The 27,243-nt window shown below is 39.7% G+C and overlaps 1 protein-coding gene across 1 annotated transcript in view; it reads left to right on the forward strand.

Moving 5' to 3' along the window:
• Positions 1-27,243, forward strand: part of LOC128688494 (protein P200) — a 224,990-nt gene that overhangs the window by 186,332 nt on the left and 11,415 nt on the right. Inside the window, exons 9-11 of the mRNA XM_070084463.1 lie at positions 791-958; positions 5,484-5,611; positions 12,412-12,643. Of these exons, the coding sequence (XP_069940564.1) occupies positions 791-958; positions 5,484-5,611; positions 12,412-12,643 (528 nt within the window). The remainder of the gene's footprint in view (positions 1-790; positions 959-5,483; positions 5,612-12,411; positions 12,644-27,243) is intronic.

The following is a 27,243-nucleotide window of genomic DNA, read 5'->3' on the forward strand; positions in this document are numbered from 1 at the left end:
AAACCAAACACAAGGCCAGAGTTTTGCTTTTCTCATCATGCACCGTGTGAGGCAGGATTTTTTAAATTGTGCACACTCGCTGAGCTCATGACTTAGAACTACACGAGAGACCCCTGGGCTCAGTAATGTAGTTCTACTTGACGGCCACTGAAAAGGTTAAGTTGAGGATGCATATTTACATTGACCCTAAACTTTATACACTTGTATGTCTTCTTTATAGTAAGGTTGTTATTGTAATTGATAATATATCCCTTACTGGCCACTTTAAGGGAAAAAAAAAATTATGGGTATCCTCCTCAACCTCATGGAGCAAAATGACATCTGTATAACTGACTCGGCTCTTTTGATCAGGTACAGCACGACATTTTCTGGTGCTTTTCCAGTTTATGAAGTAGTCATACTGTACACTATGAGATATTGTACCATAGGCCTTCTTGGTCAAAATACAAGATTGTCCACCCTTTCATCTTCTGACATTGTCATATCATGGTTGGAGTTTTTCTGAGTTTGTAGTAGACAATAGCAGTTACTAACTTATGTAAACCATTTCATTCTACTACCATTTGTGAAGGAAAACTTTCTGGTGCCCTTAGGGCTGCTCTTCCTCATTTATAGTTATGGCCTTTTGTTATGCCAGTTGTTTGTGTTATTATTTACTGTACTAATGCAGAAGACAGTATACTAAGCATAAGTGTAGAGTAACAATTTATGTTAATTTTTATCTCATTTAATTATATTAATCTTTTATTTTAAATGACAATTCTTTTATTTGATGTTTCTCTTATTATAGGTTCACTATGGATTTATCCTAAAAACTACTTACAACAATAACACCGGCGGAGCCTTTTATATGCAAAAAGGAATTGAAAGTGAAGCAGAGGGGACATCAGATGGACGTTTCTATTTCCACCTTGGGGATGCTCTACAGCGTGAGGGCAAGACTATAGAGGCATACCAGGTGAGATCTGCAGTTTTTTTTTTTTTTTTTTTTTTTTTTTTTTAAAAAAATTGGCTGTCTTCCACCAAGGCTAAGGAAACCACATTTACAAGTGTTCATTAAGTAGCAATCAAAGAGTTACTTAATTTATCATAAAATACATAAACAAATCTATGAATTATTATAAAAAAATTATATCCTAAACTACTGCCATTTTTTATTTCAGGCCAGGTAAGAGTACCAATGATGCTATAAATAAAAAATGCTTGTTTCAGTATATTTGAAAAATAATAAATATTCAAAGAACCCTTTTATTGTCTTAAAAAAATATTTTGATACAATAGCCCACAACATCTTATTGTTCAAACTAGAATATTATAGAGTCAGGGGCCATGATCTTTCATACATTACATAAAATTTACCTCAAGGGTAGGGTGTCAACATGCGACCATTAAAGACAAAGTTTTTCAGTTACCCTACCAATCAACATGGGTGCCACAGGGCAGTGTCATAGGCCCTCTACTATTTCCCTATCTACATGAGGCCTGGTCACAGACCGGGCCGTGGGGGCGTTGATCCCCGGAACTCTCTCCAGGTAAACATCATTGACCTTCCCAGTGCCTCGCAATAAATTAAACCAGTTCTTTTTTGCAAACAATGACTTTTGCCATCATAAATGCAGATCCTATTGGCCTCAACAATACAATTGATGCTGTACTCAAAAGGATGCCTCTGTAGATGACAACAAACAAACTTTTATTCAATACTGACAATACCTTCTACATAATGTTTGAGAATGAAGTTAAAAATATTAGTTTAAATATACAGAAGAACCCTGTATCCACAGATTCGGTTTTTGTGGTTTCAGTTATCTGTGATTTACTGTGGCCCGAAAATATTAAATGGAAAATTCCAGAAATAAAAGATTCATAAGTTTCAAATTGCATGCCCCCTCAAGGAAGGTTCCTTGATGCTGGTGAGGGGCTCTTGATCTAGGGAACTGGATCTGTGCTCCAGTTCCCTGAATTAAGCCTGAGTACCTTCCATCCCCCCCACAGGCGCTGTATAATCCTACGGGTTTAGCGCTTCCCCCTTGATTATGATAATAATAATTCAAATTGCACATCATTCTGAGTAACATGGTAAAACCTTCCCTCCCTGCTGTGGCAGGAAGGTTTCACCATGTTACTACTCAGTTCTCAATAACCTAACACAACATCACAATGCCTACACCATTACCTCACTTCATCTCATCATTGTTGGCATTGTATCATCGTCACATCACCATATCGTCACAACAACAATGAAGAATGAAGAAGCCAGGGAGTACCCACAATAGGCTAAGATATTTCTTAACCCTTTGAAGGTGGGTGTCATAGTACTACATGATGAGCTTATCTCTGTCAGATAAGCTGTGAGCAGTAAATATGAGAGAATGGGTAGATATGAGAGAAAGGGTCTATGCTGTAAGTGTACACCATATAAAAAAATTCTGCAGCACGCAGTGCATAATGGTGAAAAAAAATTGACTGTGTTTTTTTAAAACAGTGACTTTGCAGCATATTTTCATATGAAAAACAAAAAGGCACAATACCATGACTAGGACAATACACAAATAACCCACATGTAGGAGAGAGGAGCTTATGATGACGATTCAGTCCGACTTGGACCATTTACAAAGTCACACTAACAGAAAGGAGAGAAGGAGCCAGTATACATAGCCCAGCTAGCAGGGACAGAAAGGAGAGGTGAGAGTAGTAGTAGTAAAGGTAAGGCAGGCAGTGGAAGTAGTAGTAGAACTAGTGGTGATAAAGGTAAGGCTAGGGAGAGTGGTAGGTGGGACAAGAATACAAAGGGGGAGAGAAAATGGAGACAGAAGTGAAGGAAGGAGCCAGAGGTAGTAGGAAAGGAAATAGTAGTAATGGTGGAGTCAAAGGTCAAGAAAGAGGAGCACTGCAGGAGAGATAAGGACTCACAAGGGGTAAAACCAAAAACACCGGCAGAAGTGGGCAGGAGTAAAGGACAAAACATCCAAGGCAGAAGAAAGGAAACCCAAAACAAGAAAAAGGAAAAATAGTAAAGGTGAAGAGGTAGACAGAGGAGGAAAAAACAGAATCAGGTTAGGTTAAGTCATGTATGTTCTGAAGTTTGGAGCATTTGACAGTGTAATGGCAAAGGAAGGCATCTACAGCGACAAAGCCATGACTAAGGTTGTCTAAGTTGGAATGAAACATTGTCATAAGTCCCTCTTTCCTATGTGCAGGTTATTTGTGTATTTTCATATGGTTTTTATGGTTGTATTCTCGGGTTTTTGGTCTCTTTTGATGGAGTGGAAGAGATATTACAGCAACAGAGATTATTTTGATTGGTTTCTGGAATGAAAGTAGCTTGAAATTAACCTCAAAATAGTGGAAATGTTTGACTTTTGCTGATATTCCAGAGTACACAGATGAGGTCACTCATCCAATACACGTCCAGCTTGCCAGTCTAATACACATTTAGGAATACCCTGATATTATTTATACAATTATTACAATAATGCAGTAGCTTGCATAACAGTAAATCTTCTATTTTTTGTGTGAATAAAAATTCAAAATGGAAAGCAAGCTTAATATAAGAGAGGCCTGGGGACATAACTAACCCTTTAACTGTCTAAAGGTCGATCTATGTTCTTACTGCTTGTGCTCCAAACGTAGATCGATGTTTTGTTTTTCTTGCCTCCAAATTTGGCACAATAGACCTGAGATACCTTGTCAATATAGAATGGATCTTAACACTTAGTATGTTTAGTATTAAAAAATCTGTGACCACTTAGTACCTTGTGGGAGCACCAGTTCAACTGAGTGCCAACTAGAGCAAACAGCATGGCAAACCCCAGGGATTCACTAATGCCATGTCATATTAACATACCTTTTAGGAGAAAAATGATGTTGACCCTGAGTTTAGTGGCTTTGAGATGAATGTGGCCATAAGTGGTCGAGAAAATATCAAAAACCTAAATAATAACCCATGTGCAACATTTGTGCCACATCCTTTCAATTTTGATGCAGATGGTAGTGTCATCCTGCCAGAATGTCCTGTCACCTATGCCCTAAGTAGAGAGAGAGAGAGAATTCTGCAACATGTGTAATACATGTTCAGATGGTTGGCTGGGTTAGCACAAAAAACAGTTATCATACATGGTGTAAATTACCTAGGATAACCCAAAAAAGTCAGACAAGGTGCTATACTGTGGATAACCCAGAAAAGCCAGACAAAGTGCTATACTGTGGATAACCCAAAAAAGGCAGACAAAGTGCTATACTGTGTTGATATGAGGCCTAAGCATGACTGTGGCAAGTAATGCGGATTTCCACTTGTTCAAATGTGACGATTCTGCAACATGTCCAGTACCTGTTGGTTCATGAGTGACTCTTTCTGAGACAGACAGATACACAGAGACAGACTTGTTATGTATGTGACACAGTGAAAATAAAAAAAAAAACACTAAGGTTCACTGGTACAAAATCAGCAGTATTGAGTGACTGCACTATCATCAGTGTCGAGTGCCACTCTGTCTGACACAATGCTTGCGAGTTTCATATACTCCAACACTTCTAAAAGCTTTGCAGGGACCTATGAATAATTTGTATATATTTTAGACAAGTTTGTGACCAAGGTAGGTGAACATGCTCACCTGTCAATATGTTTGTGACTGTTTGATTACTATTTCTGTACCTAATATTAGTGTCAGAACAAAAATTGGCTATAAAATCACAAGAACTACTATAAATTGTAATTATCAGAAACTACTATAAATTGTAATTATCAGAAAATAAAAATAATGTAAATTAAAAAAAAGCAAGAAAAAAAAGGCATATCAGCAACATTTTTTGCAAGTGGCAGGACTCTACGGTGCCATTAGGTGAGCTTCTAGTGCCAAGAGTTATATAGGAGAGGACTGGTAATGAGATTAATGAATAGAGGGAGGACTGTTTTAGTGACTGGAATGCCTACACTGATTTTTAATTGAAATTTGTTGACAGTACTGTAAAAATGGACAAATTACTGAATTCTTGATACTTATTTGAATGGACTATTTCTTGTGCTCAGTTCATTGGACGAAAAGTGTACTAGTGAAGTAGTCAGGAATTGGATTGATTTTAGCACTGGAATTTGCCATAGATAGGCCTCAAATGGGCAAAATTGCTGTTGCATAAAGTGCTCCTAGCTGTCCTCTTCATGCCTGTGTAATTTTATAAGTAGTGTACTACATTATCTTTAGAAAAAATCTCTTACCTTTTTTTTTTTTTTTTTTTTTTTTTTTTTTTCTTTTTTTTTTTTTTTTTCAAAAAATGGCAACACAAAAGGGCCTTTCAATTTCTGGTATGTGTTGAGAGTTAAAGAATTGGCCAGAATCATAATTGCATACTAGTATTAAGGTTCATTGTCCTAAAGATGTAAAATGAATAATAGAGTACATATATAACTTGTATGTTTAGTAATTTGAAGTTTTGAGTAGATATAGTGTGACATGTCATAAGAAAATATTTATATTTTCTTACAGATATATGACCGTGCAGTGGAGAAAGGCTTGTTTTTTAGCCGTTACCAGAGGTCTTTATATAATGTGGATCGACTTTCTTCCCAGCCCTTTTGGACCCTTGAACAGACAACATATCAGGTGTCTTTTCGGTTAGTATATTAATAATGAAATTGCAGATGGTAGATAATATGGTTGAGAAGTGTCAAGTTATTTTATTCAAATTGTAATGGTTCATAGTGTCTGAAAGTACTAGTAATATTGAAACTTTAATCCAGTAGGGGGTCTGGATAGTGAAAGGGTTAAAACAGGTATTACCTGTTACCAAACTTCTATATTTACAAAGTTCAATTAAAGGCTTACTGTCATTTACCCTTGGCACCCCAAACTTACTATGCCATCTACAACAGTTACTCTGTTACTTTCTCACTTGGTTTAAAATTTCCTAACACTTAACTTCCTATATCCCTGACTCTCTCTTCTACCCTCCTCTCTTTCCCAGGTGCATAAACACAACCAGCCAGGGAGGTACTACTGTCCTGCCAAGTGAGTGTAAAGGGGAAGCCTGTATTTGCTTTACATGATGGTAGGATTGCTGGTGTCTTTTTTCTGTCTCAAAAACATGCAAGATTTCAGGTACATCTTGCTACTTCTACTTACACTTAGGTCACACTACACATACATGTACACGTTTCTGTATACACACTCATCTGAGTTTTCTTTGATTTTGTCTTAATAGTTCTTGTTCTTATTGCTTTTCCTTTTATATCCATGGGGAAGTAGAATAAGAATCTTTCGTCCTTAAGCCATGCGTGTTGTGAAAATCAACTAAAATGCCGTGAACAATGGGCTGGTAACCCCTTTTCCTATATGGCCTACTAAAAAGAAAAAGAAGAAAACCATTAAAGTGGGATGTTTGAATGTGCGTGGATGTTGTGCGAATGATAAAAAAGAGATGATTGTGGATGTTATGAATGAGAAGAAGCTTGATGTCCTGGCTTTAAATGAAACAAAGCTGAAGGGGGTAGGAGAATTTCAGTGGAGAGAAATAAATGGAATTAGGTCAGTGGTTTCAAATAGAGTTAGAGCTAAAGAAGGAGTAGCAATAATGTTGAAGGATAAGTTATGGTGGGAAAAGAAGGAATATAAATATATAAATTCAAGGATTATGTGGAGTAAAATAAGGGTTGGATGTGAAAAGTGAGTTATAGTAAGCATTTATGCACCTGGAGAAAAGAGAAGTGTAGAGGAGAAAGAGAGATTTTGGGAAATGTTGATTGAGTGCATGGGGAGTTTTGAACCTAGTGAAAGAGCACTTGTGGTTGGGAATCTCAATGCTAAAGTGGGTAAAAATGTTGTGGAGGGAGTAGTAGGTAAAGTTGGGGTGCCAGGGGTGAATGAAAATGGGGAGCCTTTAATTGAACTATGTGTAGAAAGAGGTTTGGTAATAAGTAATACATATTTTATGAAAAAAGAGGATAAATAAGTATACAAGGTATGATACAGGATATAATGAAGTAGTTTGCTAGATTATGTATTGGTGGAAAAAAGGTTGATGGGTAGGCTTCTGAATGTACATGTTTATAGAGGGGCAACTGATATATCGGATCATTATTTAGTCGTAGCTACAGTTAGAGTAAGAGGTAGATGGGACAAAAGGAAAATGGCAACAGCAAGTAAGAGAGAGAGGTAAAAGTGTATGAAGTAAAGGACGAGGAAGTTAGGGTGAGATATAAGCAACTATTGGCAGAAAGGTGGGCTAGTGCAAATATGAGTACAGTGGACCCTCGGTTATCGGCCGTAATCCGTTCCAGAAGCTAGACCTAAAACCAAAATGGCCAAAAACCGAAATATTTCCCATAAGAATTAATGTAACTACAATTAATCCGTTCTAGACAAAAATATTTACAAAAAAAAAAAAAATTTTGACAAATCGATATTACATACCTTTATTGAAGACTAATGCTGGCTTCTGGAATGCCTGCTATACTCCCTGCATGCCTGCTACTCTTCCTGCATGCCTGCTACACTTCCTGCATATCTGCTACACTCTCTGCATGCCTGCTACACTTCCTGCTTGCCTGCTACACTTCCTGCATGCCTGCTACACTCCTTGCCTCTATGCCTGCCTGCCTTGAATTCTATCGTCTTTCTCACTTTCTTTACCAAAGTAACTTTACTAAGAACTTTGGGGCTATGGTGACTTCGCAGTTGCACTTGATAAATAACCACTAAAAACAACAGATTATAGCGAAATGTTTGGATGAAAGAGCAGAAGCTTCCTCACTTCTGCATCTGCCAATGTCACTTCGGAGAAGTGGCAGATGCAGTTTAATGTTGACAAATGAAAAGTTCTAAATGTTGGACAGTTAAATAACCATGCCACATATAAACTAAATAATGTAGATCTTAATACTACTGATTGCAAAAAGGATTTAGGAGTTCTGGGTAGCAGTAATTTAAAAGCTAGACAACAGTGCATTAGTGTTCGCAATAAAGCTTAACAGAATTCTTGGCTTCATATCTAGAAGTATAAATAATAGAAGTCCTCAGGTTGTTCTTCAACTCTATATAACCTTGGTTAGGCCTCATTTAGACTATGCTGCTCAGTTCTGGTCACCGTATTACAGAATGGATATAAATGCTTTGGAAAACGTACAGAGGAGGATGACAAAGATGATCCCATGTATCAGAAATCTTCCACATGAGGATAGACTGAGGGCCCTGAATCTGCACTCTCTCGAAAGACATGAAATTAGGGGGGGATATAATCAAGGTGTATAAATGGAAAAGAGGAATAAATAAAGGGGATGTAAATAGTGTGCTGAAAATTTTTAGCCAAGACAGGACTCGCAGCAATGGTTTCAAGTTGGAAAAATTCAGATTCAGGAAGGATATAGGAAAGCACTGGTTTGATAATAGAGTCGTGGATGAGTGGACCAAACTCCTGAGTACAGTTATTCAGGCTAAAACGTTGTGTAGTTTTAAAAATAAGTTAGATAAATACATGAGTGGGTGTGAGTTGGACCTGACTAGCTTGTGCTGCTGGGACTGGTGCCGTGCTCCATCCTTGAGTGGAGGTGACCAGACTGGGTGAGTCATTGGGCTAATCTGGGGGGAGGGAGGTCATTGGGGTAATCCGGAGGGGGACATGGACCTGCTCCGCATGGGTCAGTAGGCCCGTTGCAGTGTTCCTTCTTTCTTATGTTCTTATGAGACACAGCCAGACTGATGCGAGCATCTGCCGGCAGGTGGGTGTATGTGTCCCATACAGCCAATAAGTGAAATAACAGCCGATAACCGGAAGCCGAAAAACAGCCTATAACCGAGTTGGCCAATAACAGGAACGGACGATAACTGAGGGTCCACTGTAGTGGGGGGGGGGGTTGAAGAGGGTTGGAATAGTTTTAAAAATGCAATATTAGACTATGGGGCAGAAGTTTGTGGTTATAGGAGGGTGGGTGCAGGAGGAAAGAGGAGTGATTGGTGGAATGATGAAGTAAAGGGTGTGATAAAAGAGAAAAAGATAGCTTACAAGAGGTTTTTACAAAGCAGAAGTGTTACAAGAAGAGCAGAGTATATGGAGAGTAAAAGAAAGGTGAAGAGAATGGTGGGAGAGTGCAAAAGGAGAGCAGATGATAGAATGGGAGAGGCACTGTCAAGAAATTTTGCAGAAAATAAGAAAAAATTTTGGAGTTAGATAAACAAGTTAAGAAAACCTAGGGAACAAATGGATTTGTTAGTTAAAAACAGAGTAGGGGAATTAGTAGATGGGGAGCTGGAGGTACTGGGTAGATGGTAGGAATATTTTGAGGAACTTTTAAATATCGATGAAGAAAGGAAGGCAGTAATTTCATGCACTGGCCGGGTAGGTACTATAACATCTAGGAGTGAAGAAGAGCAAGATGCGAGTGTGGGGGAGGTACGTGAGGCATTATGTAGAATGAAAGTAAGTAAAGCAGCTGCAACTGATGGGATCATGACAGAAATGTTAAAAGCAAAGGGGGATATAGTGTTGACTGGTTGGTATTTTTGTTTAATAAATGTATGATATGTTTTGTATCTTTATACGTATATGCTTCTAAACTGTTGTATTCTGAGCACCTCTACAAAAACAGTGATAATGTGTGAGTGTGGTGAAAGTGTTGAATGATGATGAAAGCATTTTCTTTTTGGGGATCTTCTTTCTTTTTTGGGTCACTCTGCCTCAGTGGGAGACGGCCGACTTGTTGAAAAAAAAAAATGTATGAAAGAGGGGAAGGTACCTAGGGATTGGCAGAGAGCATGTATAGTTCCTTTATATAAAGGGAAGGGGGACAAAAGAGATAGTAAACTTATTCTCCTATAATTTTTACAGAGTATACCAGGAAAAGTGTACGGTAGGGTTATTATTGAGGGAATTAGAGGTAAGACAGAGAGTAGGATTACAGATGAGCATGGAAGCTTTAGAGAGGGTAGGGGATGTGTAGATCAAGTGTTTGTACAAGAATGGTATACAATACCGACAAGATGAAATTGAGACACATGCGCAACATCTGGGTATCTTTATTGTAGACGTTTCGCCATCCAGTGGCTTTATCAATACAAATTCCAGGACATAACTTGAAGACAGGAGAACTATGTACAGAAGATGAGGTAATCAGTCCCTCAACCTAGCAGTAGGTGCGAAGAGCACCATAGTCGTCGAGATTCTGAAGCAGAAGCAAGGCGCCTGATGCTTATATAGTAACATCAGGTGGAAATGGGACGGGTAGCAGACGAGGGCAAAGTCACTGGTAGGCGGGATTCCCCAGTGGAAGTAGGTCCTACCCAAAGAGATGGGTTAGTTGTAGTAGTAGTTGTCGTAGTCGTGAAGGTTATATACATGTCCTCAGAATCAAGATTCCATGATGTTGCAGTGTCTGACAGGTTGTACAAGAATGGTATACAATACGAAGTGTTTACATTGAAGCATATATGTGAACAGTATTTAGATAAAAGTAGGGAAGTTTTCATTGCATTTATAGATTTAAAAAAGGCATATGATAGAGTGGATAGGGAAGCAATGTGGTAGATGTTGCAAGTGTATGGAATAGGTAGTAAGTTACTAAATGCTGTAAAGAGTTTTTATGAGGATAGTGAGGCTCAGGTTAGGGTGTGTAGGAGAGAGGGAGATTACTTCCCAGTAAAAGTAGGTCTTAGACAGGGATGTGTAATGTCACCATGGTTGTTTAATATATTTATAGATGGGGTTGTGAAGGAGTTACATGCTAGTTTGTTGAGGAGAGGGGTGGGATTAAATTATGGGGAATCAAGTACAAAATGGGAGTTGACACAGTTACTTTTTGCTATGGGAGATTCTAAAGAAAAATTGGAAATGTTAGTGGACGAGTTTGGGAGGGTATGCAAAGGTAGAAAGTTGAAAGTGAACATAAATAAGAGTAAGGTGATGAGGGTATCAAACGATTTAGATAAAGAAAAGTTAGATATCACATTAGAGAGAGAGGGAGTATGGAAGAAATGAATGTTTTCAGATATTTGGGAGTTGACTTGTCAGCGGATGGGTTTATGATGGATGAGGTTAACCATAGAATTGATGAAGGAAAAAAGGTGAGTGGTGCATTGAGGTATATGTGGAGACAAAAAAACATTATCTATGGAGGCAAAGAAGGGAATGTATGAAAGTATAGTGGTACCAACACTCTTATATGGGTGTGAAGCTTTGATTGTAAAGGCTGCAGCGAGGAGGCGGTTGGAGGTAGTGGAGATGTTCCGTCTAAGAGCAGTGTGTGGTGTAAATATTATGCAGAGAATTCGGAGTGTGGAAATTAGGAGAAGGTGTGTAGTTAATAAAAGTATGTCAGAGAGCTGAAGAGGGGTCGTTAAGGCGGTTTGGTCATTTAGAGAGAATGGATCAAAGTAGAATGACATGGAGAGCATGTAAATCTGTAGGGGAAGGAAAGCTGGGTAGGGGTCGTCCTCAAAAAGGTTGGAGGGAGGGGGTAAAGGAGGTTTTGTGGACAAGGGGCTTGGACTTCCAGCAAGCGTGAGTAAGTGTGTTAGATAGGAGTGAATGAAGATGAATGGTTTTTGGGACCTGATGAGCTGGTAGTGTGAGCAGGGTAATATTTAGTGAAAGGATTCAGGGAAACCAGTTATTTTTATATAGCCAGACTTGAGTACTGGAAATGGGAAGCACAATGCCTGCACTTTAAAGGAGGGGCTTGGGATATTGGCAGTTTTGAGGGATATGTTATGTATCTTTATGTATGCTTCTAAACTGTTTTCTGGGCGCCTCTGCAAAGACAGTGGTTATGTATGAGTGAGGTGAAAGTGTTGAATGATGTTGAAAGTATTTTCTTTTTGGGGATTTTCTTTCTTTTTGGGTCACCCTGCCTCGGTGGGAAACCGCCAACTTGTTGAAAAAAAAAAAAAACTTGAATGATCTCAGACTGGCATCATTGTTGAAATCTGTATCAGATCATTGCAAATTGGTCTCAGCAGAGGTACTGCTTCATATTAGTAGGAAAGAACATGAATGCTATTATAATGACACTAACAAAAATATTCATCGTTACAAGGTTAGAATACAGCCTCTTCTCACTGAACAATGGGGTTCTGTTCCTAAAAGTAGGTCGGTAAGTGAATTGGTCATTAAGCTAGGAGCATACTATACTGGTAGTGGGTTTGTGTCAACCATCTTTAGATGATTTTTAATGTCACCTTTTCACCATTGGCAACATTTCTGGTATATTTTTAAATGTTTATACTGTAGTGTACTGTATACTGTAATAAACAGAATAGAGGAAATCAGCTCTTATATATGTTACTTATGTTTGCGTACTGGTTGGAGAGCTGGTCATAAGTCCGAGTGGTCAGTAAATGAGTACATCACTAAGTGAGGAGAGGCTGTATAAAAGATAACTAATTGTCATAGTTATCTTCAATATCGACTCTCCCAAATTCTTAACAGGAAGCTTGAGGAAAATTGGAAGGCCATACGAGATGAGGGTGTAGCCCTATTAGCCTTACCACCACAAGATGGATTTCGTCCTGAGTCGGAAAATTTACAAGAAATAGGAGATTGGAAGCAGTTTGAATTGTTCTCTCGAGGACGCAAGATCACAGCTAACTGCATTAAAGCCCCCATAACCTGTTTATTAATTGAAAACTTCCCTGCAGCTGCTGGGTGTAAGCGTGGCCAGGTACTGTATACTGTATTTGTACTTTATTTTACTTATTTAACCCTTTGACTGTTTCAGGCCCCTTTCTGAAACTGTCATTCTATGTCGCTAAATTTTTGAAAAAAAAAAATAATTTTTTTCTTATGAAATGATAGAGAATCTTTTCCCGGTGGTAATGACACCAAAAGTTCGAAATTTGGTCGAAAACTCGTGGAATTACGCTCCCGCAAGGTTAGCGGTCTCAGCGACATATCGGCGATTTCACCGGCTTTGAGCCCTATTTTCAGCCAATTCCGATTTTCCAGTTGACCAAACTCACAGCTATTTCTTTAGAACTCCATTTTATCTATCAGCTGAGTACAAGAAACTGCCCATTTACCAATTTGGACTACCCAATATTGTGGTCAGAAATTGGCAATTTGGCCAATTTCACGCAAACTAAAAAAGATGCCAATTTCAAAATAGGATCCAGAATAAACAAGGTAGACATTCTTGGCACTAAAATAACATATCCTCTGTTTATTCAAATTCAAATTCAAAGTTTATTCTCTATAAGGATTACAATGCTGAGTTTACAGAATTTGGTTATTGTGTGGTTTACATGTAGTAAAATAATAATTACAGAGTGTACCACTAGAACTCCTAGCATGGCTAGGCATTTCGGGCAGACTTAAATTAAATCTTAAGTTTAAAATATTACAAAATTATGAGGTAAGTTGGTATTATGGCTAAGTGACTAAATACTAGTTTGTGAGTTTAGCAATGTGAATGCTTTTGTTTTGGCACTATACATAGTTTCAGTATTGGAGTATCACAGGCCAACTTATGACTAGTTAAGATTCATTATTTTGAGATTGAGATTGATATTTCTGCTTATGGTCAAATGGGTGAGTGAGTGTAAGTGTTGACCACCAGGTGGTATTCGGTATTCGTGTAATTAGTTGACAGGGTGTATCAGGGAGATAAGATGTTTTCTGATGGTAGTTTTGAAGGTGATGAATGTGTCTGCAGTTTTAGAATTTTCAGGTAGGGTGTTCCAGATTTTAGAGCCTTTGACATACATTGAATTTTTGTAAAGGTTTAGTCGGACACTGGGAATGTCATAGAGATGTTTGTGTCTGGTGTTGTGCCTGTGGGTTCTGTCACAACTATCAAGAAAGCATTTTAGGTCAAGGTTAATATTGGAATTTAAGGTCCTGTAGATGTAGATTGCACAGTAGTAAGTGTGGATGTACTGAACAGGGAGTAAGTTTAGATCTATGAAGAGTGGGGGGGATGTTGCCAGGGATGGGATTTAGTGATTATTCTTACTGCGGCTTTTTGTTGGGTTATTATTGGCTTTAGGTGTGTTGCTGCAGTTGAACCCCAAGCACAGATAGCATAGGTGAGGTATGGATATATAAGTGAATGGTATAGTGTGAGAAGGGCAGTTTGCGGCACGTAGTATCATATCTTGGAGAGGATCCCAACCGTTTTGGATACTTTTTTGGTTATGTGTTGGATATGGGTGCTGAAGTTCAGGTTGTTGTCGAGGTATAGGCCTAGGAATTTGCCCTCATTATGCCTGGCAATTAGAGTGTTGTCGATCTTAATGTTAATTTGCGCATCTCCTGCTCTGCTACCAAACATAATGTAGTAGGTTTTGTCTGTGTTAAGCGTAAGTTTATTGGCTGTCATCCAAGTCGATATTTTGATCAGCTCCTCATTAACAATGGTGTTGAGGGTGGCAAGATTAGGGTGAGAGATGACATAAGTCGTGTCGTCAGCAAAGAGAATGGGTTTCAGGAGTTGAGATACGTTTGGGAGATCATTGATGTATATGAGGAAGAGCAGGGGACCAAGGACACTTCCCTGCGGAACTCCAGTATCAAGTGGCTGTGTTGTTGATGCTGTGTCTTTAATGGTGACATACTGATACCTGTTAGTAAGGTAAGATTTGAAATATGCAAGCGCATGGCCTCTTATACCATAATGGTCAAGTTTGTGGAGTAGGATGCCGTGGTCTACTGTGTCAAAAGCTTTTCTTAGGTCAATAAAAATTCCTAGTGGATATTCCTTATTTTCCAATGCTTTGTAAAGCAGATCTAGCATTTTTATGATTGCATCGTTAGTGCTTTTATTTTTCCTGAATCCAAATTGGCAGGGGTTGAGTATGTTTTGTGCCGTTATAAATGAATATAGTCTATTAGTCACATCTCTAGGCCCCTCTTATATTATTATTGCTTTCTATTTTGATTTTTTATTCATACAAAAAAATACAAAATTTACTGTTATGCAGACTACTGCATTATTGTAAAAATGGTATAAATAATATCAGTGCACTAGTGAAAGAATATTAGACTCCCCAGTTGACGTGTATTGGACGTGTGGTGTGATTTGTTTACTCCTGAACATTGGTAAAAATCGAACATTTCCGCTTCTTTGAGCTCAGTTTCAAGGTCGTTTTCATCGTCAAAGTAATGAAAATCATCTCTGTTTCTGTAATATGTTTTCCATTTTATCACCTTAGACCATGAAAACGCAAATACATTGATAAATACTGTACAAAAATACACCTCAAAGTCGGCGTTTTAATCCAAAAAAGCGATCAGTTTTTTTTTCTCATTACGCACTGTGTGCTGCAGGATTTTTTTTATGTGGTGCACACTGACCACACAGACCCATTCTCTCACATGTAGGCCTACCAGCTTTCTTCCGCTTGATTTGAAGCCGCTAGAATTATTGAGTATACGTATATACGTCTGAAACACTGGCTCGTAAGACGTATATATACGACCAAAACAGTCAAAGGGTTAATACAGTACAGTGGACCCCCGAGTTTCGTGATTAATCCGTTCCAGAGAGTCTGCTGAATGACGAAATTACCGAATGGCGAAACCATTTTCCCCATAAGAAATAATGGAAATAAAATTAATCCATTCCAGTCACCCAAAAATATTCATTTTTTTTTTTTTTTTTTATTTTTTTTTTTTTTTTTTTTTTAATTAAATAAAGACTTACATACAGAAAACAATGAGAAATCAAGTACATACATATATAAAATGATAATAACATTACGCTTACCTTTACTGAAGACTTCTGGGTGGATGGAAGTTGAAAGGAGGGGATAGGAGGAAGGTGTACACTTGTTTGGAAGGGGAATCTGTCCTGTGGGTTCCGAAACGTGGATTGGGTAATAACACTCACTTAGGCAGTAAGTACGTATATTCGATGGACTATATGGGAAGCGCCAAGCTTGACTATCCTTCAACTGACTCACGAATGATGCCTGGGTGAGCAGCGTTCAAAACATGCTGGGGTCAGCAGTAACGTCGGTGAATAACAAGTGATTCACACAGACGGTTGGTAGTGAGTCACTACTACTGACACTGGTAACTGATACTACTGAGATAACTGGTACTATTGTACATGTTGCCAATACAGCCTGCAGCAGCTTTGTCAGGGTGAAGTTCATCCATAAATAATTGCACTTCAGTCCACTTTGCACAAATGTCCTTAATCTTTGAACAAGGCACCTTCCTCCATCTCTCTTCCTCCTCTGCAGCAATTTCCTGAGATGTGGTCTGTTGGTGTTGCAGATGAAGCTCTTGCAGCTCTGCAGTGGTTAGCTCTTCATCATGGTCCTCCACCAACTCTTCCACATCCTCGAGACTCACATCCAGCCCCATGGAATTCCCCAGTGACACAATACTTTCCACAACTGGCATAGGCTCCTTAGGGTCAGCCCCAAACCCTTCAAAATCCCTCTCTTGTACACATTGTGGCCACAATTTTCTCCAAGCAGAATTCAAAGTTCTGCAAGTCACTCTCTCCCAAGCCTTACCTATAAGGTTTATGCAAGTGAGGATATTGAAGTGATCTTTCCAGAACTCTCTTAGGGTCAGTTCAGTATCTGAGGTCACTTAAAAGTACTTTTGAAACACTGCTTTGGTGTAGTTTTTTTTGAAGTTTGAAATGACCTGCTGGTCCATGAGCTGGAGGAGAGGAGTTGTATTAGGAGGCAAGAACTTCACCATGATGAAAGTAAAGTCCTCCACCATTTGCTTTTCCAAGTCTGGAGGATGAGCAGGAGCATTGTCCATTACCAGGAGGCACTTGAGTGGCAATTTATTTTCCAGGAGGTATTTCTTCACACTGGGGCCAAACATGTCATTAAACCAGTCAAGGAAAGTTTCCCTTGTGACCCATGCCTTACTGTTAACCTTCCACATCGCACACAAATTACTCTTGGCAACACTGTTTTTCTTGATCACTCTTGAGATTTTCAGTGATACACCAGTAAAGGCTTCACTTTGCAATCCCCACTAGCATTACTACAAAACATGAGAGTTAGTCTTAGGTAGTAGGTTGGTAAACAGCATCCGCCCAGGGAGGTACTACCGTCCTGCCAAGTGAGTGTACAACGAAAACCTGTAATTGTTTTACATGATGGTAGGATTGCTGGTGTTTTTGTCTGTCATAAACATGCAAGATTTCAGGTATGTCTTGCTACTTCTACTTGCACTTAGGTCACACTACACATACATGTACAAGCATATACATATACACCCCTCTGGGTATTCTTCTATTTTCTTTCTAGTTCTTGTTCTTGTTTATTTCCTCTTATCTCCATGGGGAAGTGGAACAGAATTCTTCCTCCGTAAGCCATGCGTGTTGTAAGAGGCAACTAAAATGCCGGGAGCAAAGGGCTAGTAACCCCTTCTCCCATATAAATTACTAAATTTAAAAGAGAAAATTTCGTTTTTCTTTTTGGGCCACCCTGCCTTGGTGGGATACGGCCGGTGTGTTGAAAGAAAGAAAGATGAGAGTTAGCCCGTCTTTCATAGGCTTGTGTCCTGGGAGTGCATGATGTAGGTCCTCTTTGGCATTTTCTTCCAAAAGAGACCTGTTTCGTCACAATTGAACACTTGTTGGGGTTTGAATTCTCCAGTGTCTTTGTACTCCTTAAACTCCTGTACAAGCTTCTCAGCCGCTTTTTTGTCAGAACTGACAGCCTCACCATGCCTTTACACACTGTGCATGCCACTACGCTTCTTAAATCTTTGCTGGCCTTCAAGCATCACCACTCATTGCAGGCATTTTCTTTATAAGATCGTCATGCAACTGCCTTGCCTTTTCACATATCAACTGCATAATACTTTCTCCTGCTAACTGTTTTTGGGTAATCCACACCAACAATAACCTTTCCACTTCTTCAATGGTTTGCAATCTCTTTTTTGTCAGCATACCTACCCCTTTTGCAACAACAGCACACTTTATTTCCTTTCCCTTCACCACGATCGAAGTGATGGTTGAATGGGGTTTGCCATACATCCTGGCAAGCTCTGTAACACGCACTCCGCTCATATTTTTCAATTATTTCCTTCTTGAATTCGATTGTGTTCCTCACTTTCTTTACCAAAGGGCTGGCACTAGCTTTCCTTGGGCCCATAGTGACTTATTTAGCAGTTGCAAGCACAAAAAACAATGGATTATTATGAAATGTGTTGTATGAACCCATGGGGTGATAGTCACGTGCTGGTAAACAGTGGCACGCTAAGTGTGAATGGCGCGGGAGACTGGCTTTGTGTGCGTGGTGACGGGAACACGCGTACGGGACGGTCGCCGAATCACGAGTCCATCATGAATCGCAAAGCTAAATTTTGCCGAGTTGGATTCACGAAAGTCGCGGCTGCCAAATGGCGGGGCTCCACTGTACTTTAGAGATGTTTTCTGCTTAAAAGTGAGAATTATAAAACAGTTTTGTCATAGTTCATACATTGTTAACATACATCAAGCTGTTACTCTCAGTATTCTTGTACTAATCATAATCTGTATACAATAAACACAGGCTAATATACCGCACATCATTACCGAATTTATACTGTGGTTTTTAGTTCACTATTTCATACATGGTAAAAATTGATCATTGAATGCATATGGAAAAAAATACCTGTACTTCTGGGACTTCACAAACAGTTGCCTCATGGCTTCACATTACTTGTTTCCTCTTCTTAAAATTAATAATTTATGAAAAAGTGAAACTCTGAACCAAAGAACATTCATTCCTAAATTAATGTGAGATTTGTTTACATGGCTGCTATGTTACATAAAATATGCACTCAATCTCGATTGTTTTAACAAATTCCGATTTGATAGCTTTAAACCAAGAATTTGCTTATACCTTTTGCTCCCCATTACATTGAACATTATTTACCCTTCTCAGTTTATGTTTTGTGCCAAAGAGAATGGTTTCAGTTTTCCCTAGGTGTAATGATAGTTTGTTGTCCTCGTTATTTTGCTGCTGAAAACAGATATTGAAGTCGCCCAGTATTATTGTCTCGCAATTGTTTTTGCTAAGGTAGGACTTAAACCAGTCTACAGAACCTATACCGATAGCTCTTACATAATATATTGTGGTTGACAGTATCGAAGGCTGGAAAAGTCTTCTAAGAACTGGTCCTGGGTAGGAGGGCGGTAACTAGTTCCTACTAAGATGGGTTTGGTCTTGGGAAGCAGCACTTCAAACCATAGAATCTCCAGTTTATTGTTATTTAAATCAGGTCTTGGGTTGTAAGCTAAGTCATTTCTAATGTAGGCACATACTCCACCACCCTTTCTGTTCCTATCTAAGCGTTTTATATTGTAACCTTCTATTTTGACCTCGTCGTCAGTCACCGTGTCATCCAACCAAGATTCAGAGATGGTTATAACTGCCGCCTTAATTTTGTTAGCTAGAATCCTAATCTCTGCCAATTTAGGAAGAAGTGATCTTGCATTGACATGAATAAAGTGAAGGCCTGTTTTCATAAAACAATCATAATCATCAATATATGGCAATGGGTCATTTGTATTAAAATTAGGTAAATCAATGTCATCACTGCTAAAGGGTAACTGTGCCAAAGTGCATTTGTTACACACAAAATGAATTCTGGCACCGTTGTTATAATTGTACATACATCCATCATGCACCCACCCCTTACACATTTTACATAAGGTGCCTTTTCTGTTTTTCATGCGTACTTTAGTACAGTGTATGCACCTGTTTAGTGGTGTTTGAGATAATAATGGCTGTATTGTCTCACATTGACTTATGTATGCATTACATATGGAGTTAAGGTTATCATCCCTAGCTACTAGACCGTCATTATCACCGTCATTTATCTGTCTGTTTTGCCTCTGCACAATAGTTTGAGGTCCTGGATTAATTTGGATATCACCACTTAAGAGCGCTACAATAAGAGCTGTGTACCACTGTTTTTGTTTGGGTATGCGGTGTTGCCATACCTTGCGGCGATAGTGACATTTACTTTTCTGGTAGGATGGCAACTGTTGGGCTTTTACTGTCCAGGGCACTGTTACTCCATTCACCTTTTCCAGCCCCCATGACTGATTTCTTTCTTCATGGAATTGAAGAAGAAAGATAAATATAATTATGGCAGCCTGTACCCCCCCTAATGCCTGCCATTTTCACTCTTCGTTTTTTTACTCATATACAATAATATGTATTTCTCTTTTCCAGTCCCTAGTACACTTAGTATCTGCTTTAGCAATCACCACTGAATTACAGTGGACCCCCGCTTAACGATCACCTCCAAATGCGACCAATTATGTAAGTGTATTTATGTAAGTGCGTTTGTACGTGTATGTTTGGGGGTCTGAAATGGACTAATCTACTTCACAATATTCCTTATGGGAAAAAATTCGGTCAGTACTGGCACCTGAACGTACTACTGGAATGAAAAAAGTTCGTTAACCGGGGGTCCACTGTACTAGTAAAATTCCCTCTTCACTGCTCACTTTTCCCTTAACTTCACAAACCCCTTATAGTTCACCCTTTATTATTATTACACACTCCCCTTCCCACCTCACTTCAGTCTGACTTCACCAATTAACCTCTAACTCCTTTCCATTCTGGAAGACCAGAAAGGTTTAATCAATGGTTTTATCCTTCCAAATCCCCCTCAATTCCATTTATCGGGGGTTGTGTCGTGTTGTTGTCTCCTGACCTGTTCTGCTGACTCAGCCATTTTTAAAACACTGAGGGAAGTAAACGCCACCTACAACCTGACTTTCCTTGAGATTATAGATATATTTGATGTTATTCACTATGCTCTGAGGTAAATATCAGATTCAGTAAATAATTTCCACCTAAAGATCCAAGTCAATACTTAAGTGTTTTTAGACAAAAATCAGGTTAAGTCTTTTGTATGGTTTGTGCGCATGGATTTGTAGCTTGGTATGAGGACTGAAGCTGTTGCAGTGTCTTTTACTGAATATTATATTATTATTATTATTATTATAATCAAGGGGGAAGCGCTAAACCCGGAGGATTATACAGCACCTGGGGGGGGGATGTGGAAGGCATTCAGGCTTAATTTGGGGAACTGGAGCACAGATCCAATTCCCTAAATCAAGAGCCCCTCACCAACATCAAGGAACCTTCCTTGAGGGGACTGAATATTATAGCATGAGAGACTTTAAACTTATCTAATGTCAGTCATCAACTATCATATTCTAATTATGTATAAACTTAAATTCACGTGGTCAGAGGCGATTAACCCTTTCAAGGTTGGTCCCATAAAATTACGGCTTTAATCCCTTGACTGTCGCAACCCCCAATCCTGAGGTGTCTCCTGGTGTCGCAAAATTTAAAAAAAAAATTATTTTTTCTTATGAAATGATAGAGAATCTTTTCCCGATTGTAATGACACCAAAAAAAAAAAATTTGATGGAAAACTGACGGAATTATGCTCTCGCGAAGTTAGCGACCTCGGCATTGTGTACAAATCGGCGATTTCGCCCACTTTGAGCCCTATTTTCGGCTAATTCCGTTGTTCCAGTCGCCCAAACTCATAGCTATTTCTTTAGAACTCCATTTTTTCTATCGATTGAGTACAAGAAACTGCCCATTTACCGATTTCAACTACCTAATAATGTGGTCAGAAGTTTGCAATTTGGCCAATTTCACGAAAACTAAAAAATATGACAATTTCAAAATAAGGTCCAGAATGAACAATGCAGACATTCCTGGCTCTAAAATAACATTTTCTTTGTTCACCAGTCATGTCTCCAGGCCCCTCTGATATTACTCTTACTTTTTATTTTGAATTTTTATTCAAACAAAAAATAGAAGACTTACTATTATGCAGACTACTGCAATATTGTAATAATTGTATAAATAATGTCAACCCATCCATGACTGCATATTAGAATGGCTAGTTGGACATTTATTGGACAATGGCATCATTTGTTTACTTTTGAACATTGGAAAAAATCAAACATTTCCCCTACTTTGAGCTCCATTTCTAGGTTCTTTTTATAGTAAAATCAATCAAAATCACCTCTATTTCTATAATATGTTTTCCATTCTATCAAATGAGACCAAGAAAACAAGAATACAACCATAAATACTATACGAAAATAGACCACAAATTCGGCATTTTTAATTAAAAAAAAACGGCCAGAGTTTTTTTTTTCTCATTATGCACTGCGTGCTCCAGGATTTTTTTATATGGTGCACACTGACCACACAGACCCATTCTCTCACATGTGGGCCTACCAGCTTTCTCCTGCTTGATTTGAAGCCGCTAGAATTTATGAGTATATATATGTCAAACACGGTACCTCGTAAGACGTATATATACGGCCGCGACAGTCAACGGGTTAAAGCCAAAGTCAGTCCCGTAAAACTGTGCCTAAACTCTTGCAGGAGAAAGCTGGTAGACCTACATATGAGAGAATGGGTCTGTGTGATCATTATGCACACAGTGCATAATGAAAAAAAAAACTGTTTTTGGTCTAAAACAGCGACTTTGCGATGTATTTTCAGATGATATTTATGGTTGTATTCTCGTTTTCTTGGTCTCATTTGATATACAGTGGACCCCCGCATAACGATTACCTCCGAATGTGACCAATTATGTAAGTGTATTTATGTAAGTGCGTTTGTATGTGTATGTTTGGGGGTCTGAAATGGACTAATCTACTTCACAATATTTCTTATGGGAACAAATTCGGTCAGTACTGGCACCTGAACATACTTCTGGAGTGAAAAAATATCGTTAACCGGGGGTCCACTGTATTACAGAAATATTATCATTTGATATATTACAGAAATAGAGACGATTTTGAATGGTTTACGAACTAAAACTACTGTACCTTGAAATTGAGCTCAAATTAGCGGAAATGTTCAATTTATGCTGATGTTCAAGAGTAAACAAATCACGTCACGGGTCAAGTACACATCAACTGGTGGGTTTAATATGCTTTCATAAATGTGTTCATATTATTTATTCTTTCTTTCAACACACTGGCCGTATCCCATAATAATAATGATTATTATTATTAGTAGTAGTAGTAGTAGTAGTACATATGTATGTTGTGAGGTGCTCTTGATCTATGGAATTGAATCTGTGCTCCATGGTTGACGGAGAAACACCTCACAGGAGATGCATAGTGTTGAGATAAACATAAAAATTGTACATATAGCAGCTCTTAAGAAAAGTGTGAACTCATGACAGGAGATGCCACTCTGGATTTCTTCTCCAAGGTATGTAAATGTCGTATGTACACCAGATCTAATTCAGGTAGCCTCACAAACTCAGTTTTCTCTTATAATAACACCTTTGATGTTTTCATAGCAAGAATGTGCGAACACTCCCGATTACAATCCTCCTCCCTCCGCCGTCCATGTAATGACGTATTTTATTCATTCTAGAGTGTGTATCAGGTTTCTATGTTATTTATATCGTTTATTATGTCATATTAGATGAATTGTGACAGATAAATAAGCCATGGAGTTGATATTAGGGTTATATTGTCATGCCTCCTGAGAGCTGGAATGAATTACAGTGATCCCTCAATAATCGTCCATAATCCGTTCCTGGAAGTGGGACTATTATCGAAATGGACGATTTTCGAATCAATTTTCCCCATAAGAAATAATGTAAATCCAATTAATTCGTTCCAGACACCCAGAAGTATCAACAAAATTTTTTTTTTACCTAAAAGATAGATTTACATGCACAAAAGAATGAACATTCAACATGACAGTTACCTTTATTGAAGGCTGTTGTTGATGAATGGAAGACAGGGAGGAGGAGAGAGGGAAGAGAGGTTATTTGGAAGGGGAATCCCCCTCCATAAGGACTCTAGGGCACTAATAAAATGTATAAATGAACATTGGTAATAGGGGTAGTTGATGAGTGGAACGGTCTGCCTAGTAGGGTGATCGAAGCTAAAACATTGGGTAGTTTCAAATTTAGGTTGGATAAATACACGAGTGAGAGGGGTTGGATTTGAGTCGGACTTGCACCTGAGCTTATTGCTTGGGTAGCATTTGTTCTATTAGTGGGTTGGATTTGTGAAGGACTGGCCTAATATGGGCCAACAGGCTTATTGCAGTGTTCCTCCTTTCCAATGTTCTAAAAGCTATGGCTTGGGTAGTTTCAAATTTAGGTTGGATAAATACACGAGTGAAAGGGGTTGGATTTGAGTCGGACTTGCACCTGAGCTTATTGCTTGGGTAGCATTTGTTCTGTTAGTGAGTTGGATTTGTGAAGGACCGGCCTAGTATGGGCCAGCAGGCCTGTTGCAGTGTTCCTACTTTCTTAAGTTCTTATTTAACATCACACTTACCAGTAGGGTGATCGAGGCTAGGACCTTGGGTAGCTTTAAGAAGAGATTGGACAAATATACAAGTTGGAGGAGCTGAGTTTGATTTGTGTCATTGGGTACGGGAGTAAATTCTTGGGTAGCTTTGGGTGGAGGTCATTTTGATAAGGACCTGCCTTGTATGGGCCAGTAGACCTGCAGTGTTCTTCCATTGTTATGTTCTTATTGGCTATTTGTTTGTGTGAGGGAGGGATGGCAAGTTTATTGTTGGAGAATATGACACTAATATCAACTCTATGGCTTACTTATCTATCACAATTCAACTAATATGACATAATAAACAATATTAATAACATAGAAACATGGAATATACTCTAGAATGAATAAAGTAAGTCATTACGTATGTCACGAGACGTGTTGTATTGTGTTGTTGTTGGGTATATAAGGGCCACTGAGTGTAAGCCGTCCATAATGGTGGTGAAGCAGCAGCTGAGTCGGCGGTGGTTTTTGTAGCCCTATATAACTCCAACAACATTGGAGGAGTTGGTAGAATCACTGAATCACTAAAGGAACCCACTACCACCATCACTACTACCTTCTACCACCATCACTACCACCAAAGAAAGCTTCTAGTGCCAGCCCTTTGGTAAAAATGTGAGAAACACATAATTTATGAAAAGGTTTGTAGAAAAATACAAAGATGGTGGTGGTAGAGTGGAAGCAGTTGTGATAGTGGTTGATGAACATACGAAATGAGGATCACTGCAGCAGGCCTGTTGGCCCATGCTCGGCAGGTCCTTTACAATTCATCCCACTAACGAAACATTTTCCCAACCCAGTCCTCAATGCTACCCAAGAAGTAAGCTCTGATAACTCTATCCACTCATTTGGGACTTGCAAATGACTTGAATGGGTTTACATTATTTATACTGTAGTTTCCTCTTCAAGGGGGGCTCCTTGGTGTGGTGAAGGAGGCTCTTGGTCTGAGGAATTAGCCCTGTCGGTCTTCTTCCTCAGACTGAACCTAATTACCCCCCATTCTCCCCTCCCCTATCCCATCCTCCCCTTTTTCCATTCCTCCTCCTCCTCCTCACCCCTCCCTTTTGCCCTTCCTCTTTTTGGCCTTCGTGATTTCTCCCACAGGCGCGCTAGTTCCTAGGTAGGGGAAAGGACACCGGGGTCCATCCCATTCCGTTGAGGTTCTTGGCGGTGGTGTAGTTTGCCGTGGAATCTGGATTGCCTGGGGATGTCCCGATCCCTCTCCGGTATCCCGGAGTAGCTTTGGGTGTCTTTTGGGCGACGGGTGTATCTCTGGAAGCCACCTTTCGGATTCCGGGGGTGGTGGCTGAAGGAGGTATGCTTTGTGGCGGATATCCGGCCGCCCTCTCTTTTGTCCACCGAGGTAGCTCGGCAGATGTGAGGTTGCTATCCCGGATTGCTGGTTTACTGGCATGAAGGGTAGGGTATGGCACGGGTTCCATGCTGCATCTGCGCTACTAGCGGTGTTGAGTCCTCTTGGGCGCGGAGGGAGATTTCCGGCCCTTTCATTCCTCCTGGGAACTATTCCTCCCCGCTCCCCCCTTTTTTTATTCTTTTTTTTATTTTTATTTTCTTTTCTTCTTTCTTTTTTTTTTTCTTAAAAACAAAAAGCAAAGGAGTAACCTAACCATGGCAGCCCTAGTCCATGAAACCACTACCCCCGGGCCCCTTCTTGATACCGCACCCCATTCTGACCCTGCCTTGTGTTTAGACCACTCTTCGGACACTCCTGATGCCCCTGTACCTCTTGCTGGTGCTGTTTCCTCACCCGCTTCAGGTACCGGGGCTTCGACTGACTCCTTCGATTTGTCTGAACTCCGCTCTCCTTTGACTATGCTTCCGGCTTCTCCCTCTACGGTACGGCAATTTTCGAATCGCCCGCCCATTTCATGCCGGACCAACTCCGGTCCTACTCCTAAACGCCAACGTCAATCTCCTGATGATGCTCCTTCGTTACCTTCCCATTCTACTCGGAAAAGACCGACACGTCAAGCACTCCCTCTCCACGCTCAGTTTCGGACCACACAATGGACTAAATTCTTTACTTTAAGACCAACTTCTTCTTCTGCCTACCTTTCTGACCATAGTATTGGCAAAGCGCTCCTGCGTCATGTTGGCAGAGATATTTCATTTCACACTCTCAAGAGCGGTACGCGCATCGTCACTGTCCAGAATGCTACCCAAGCTCATGATCTTTCTCTCCTTTCGAATATCGATACTACTCCTATCACTATTGAAAAACATCTTTCTCTTAATTCTTGTAGTGGTACTGTCATTCTGCCCCATACCATAGTCCAACAGAATTTCCAGTCATGTGGCAATGACATTTTTGAACAGCTGGAACTCCAGGATCTCCCAATCCTCAAAGTAGACACTTATGTCCTTCCTGCCCGGGGTCGGAGACGTCACCCTTGCAATGTGGCTCGTTTAACTTTTGACAGCCGAGAACTCCCGTCCTCTGTATATGTCGCGGGACATCGGTTACAAGTTCGAAAGGTGATACCTACACCGCAACAATGTAGAAATTGCTGGCGTTTTGGTCACCCAGTGAAATATTGCAGATCTATGGCCGAATGCCCAGTCTGTGGTGCCGACGACCATTCTAATACATCTTGCAGTCAACTTCCATCTTGCCTTAATTGTAATGAAGCTCACCCTTCGTACTCCCGCCGTTGCCAGGTCTACTTAAATGAACGTGAAATCCGTTGCCTCAAAGAGGCAGAAGGTCTCCCTTATGCTATGGCAGTTACTCATCTCCGCCTCCAAGGGAGACTACCCCGTGTTTCTTATTCTCGTGTTTCCAAACATCCCCCCACTTCTGGGGTCCCATCTTCTGCAGCCTCCTCTGTTGTTACCCCTCCCATAGCCACTACGGCATCTAATCCTTTTGCTGTCCTTGGCTCTGACGTCCCGACTACAACTCGGTCTGTTCTCACATCTTCGCGTCCTTCCTCACAAGCCCCAGTATCGACAAGACCACGTACGAC

The sequence above is a fragment of the Cherax quadricarinatus genome, chromosome 13, assembly GCF_038502225.1.
Source record: "Cherax quadricarinatus isolate ZL_2023a chromosome 13, ASM3850222v1, whole genome shotgun sequence".
Classification (NCBI taxonomy): Eukaryota; Metazoa; Arthropoda; class Malacostraca; order Decapoda; family Parastacidae; genus Cherax; species Cherax quadricarinatus.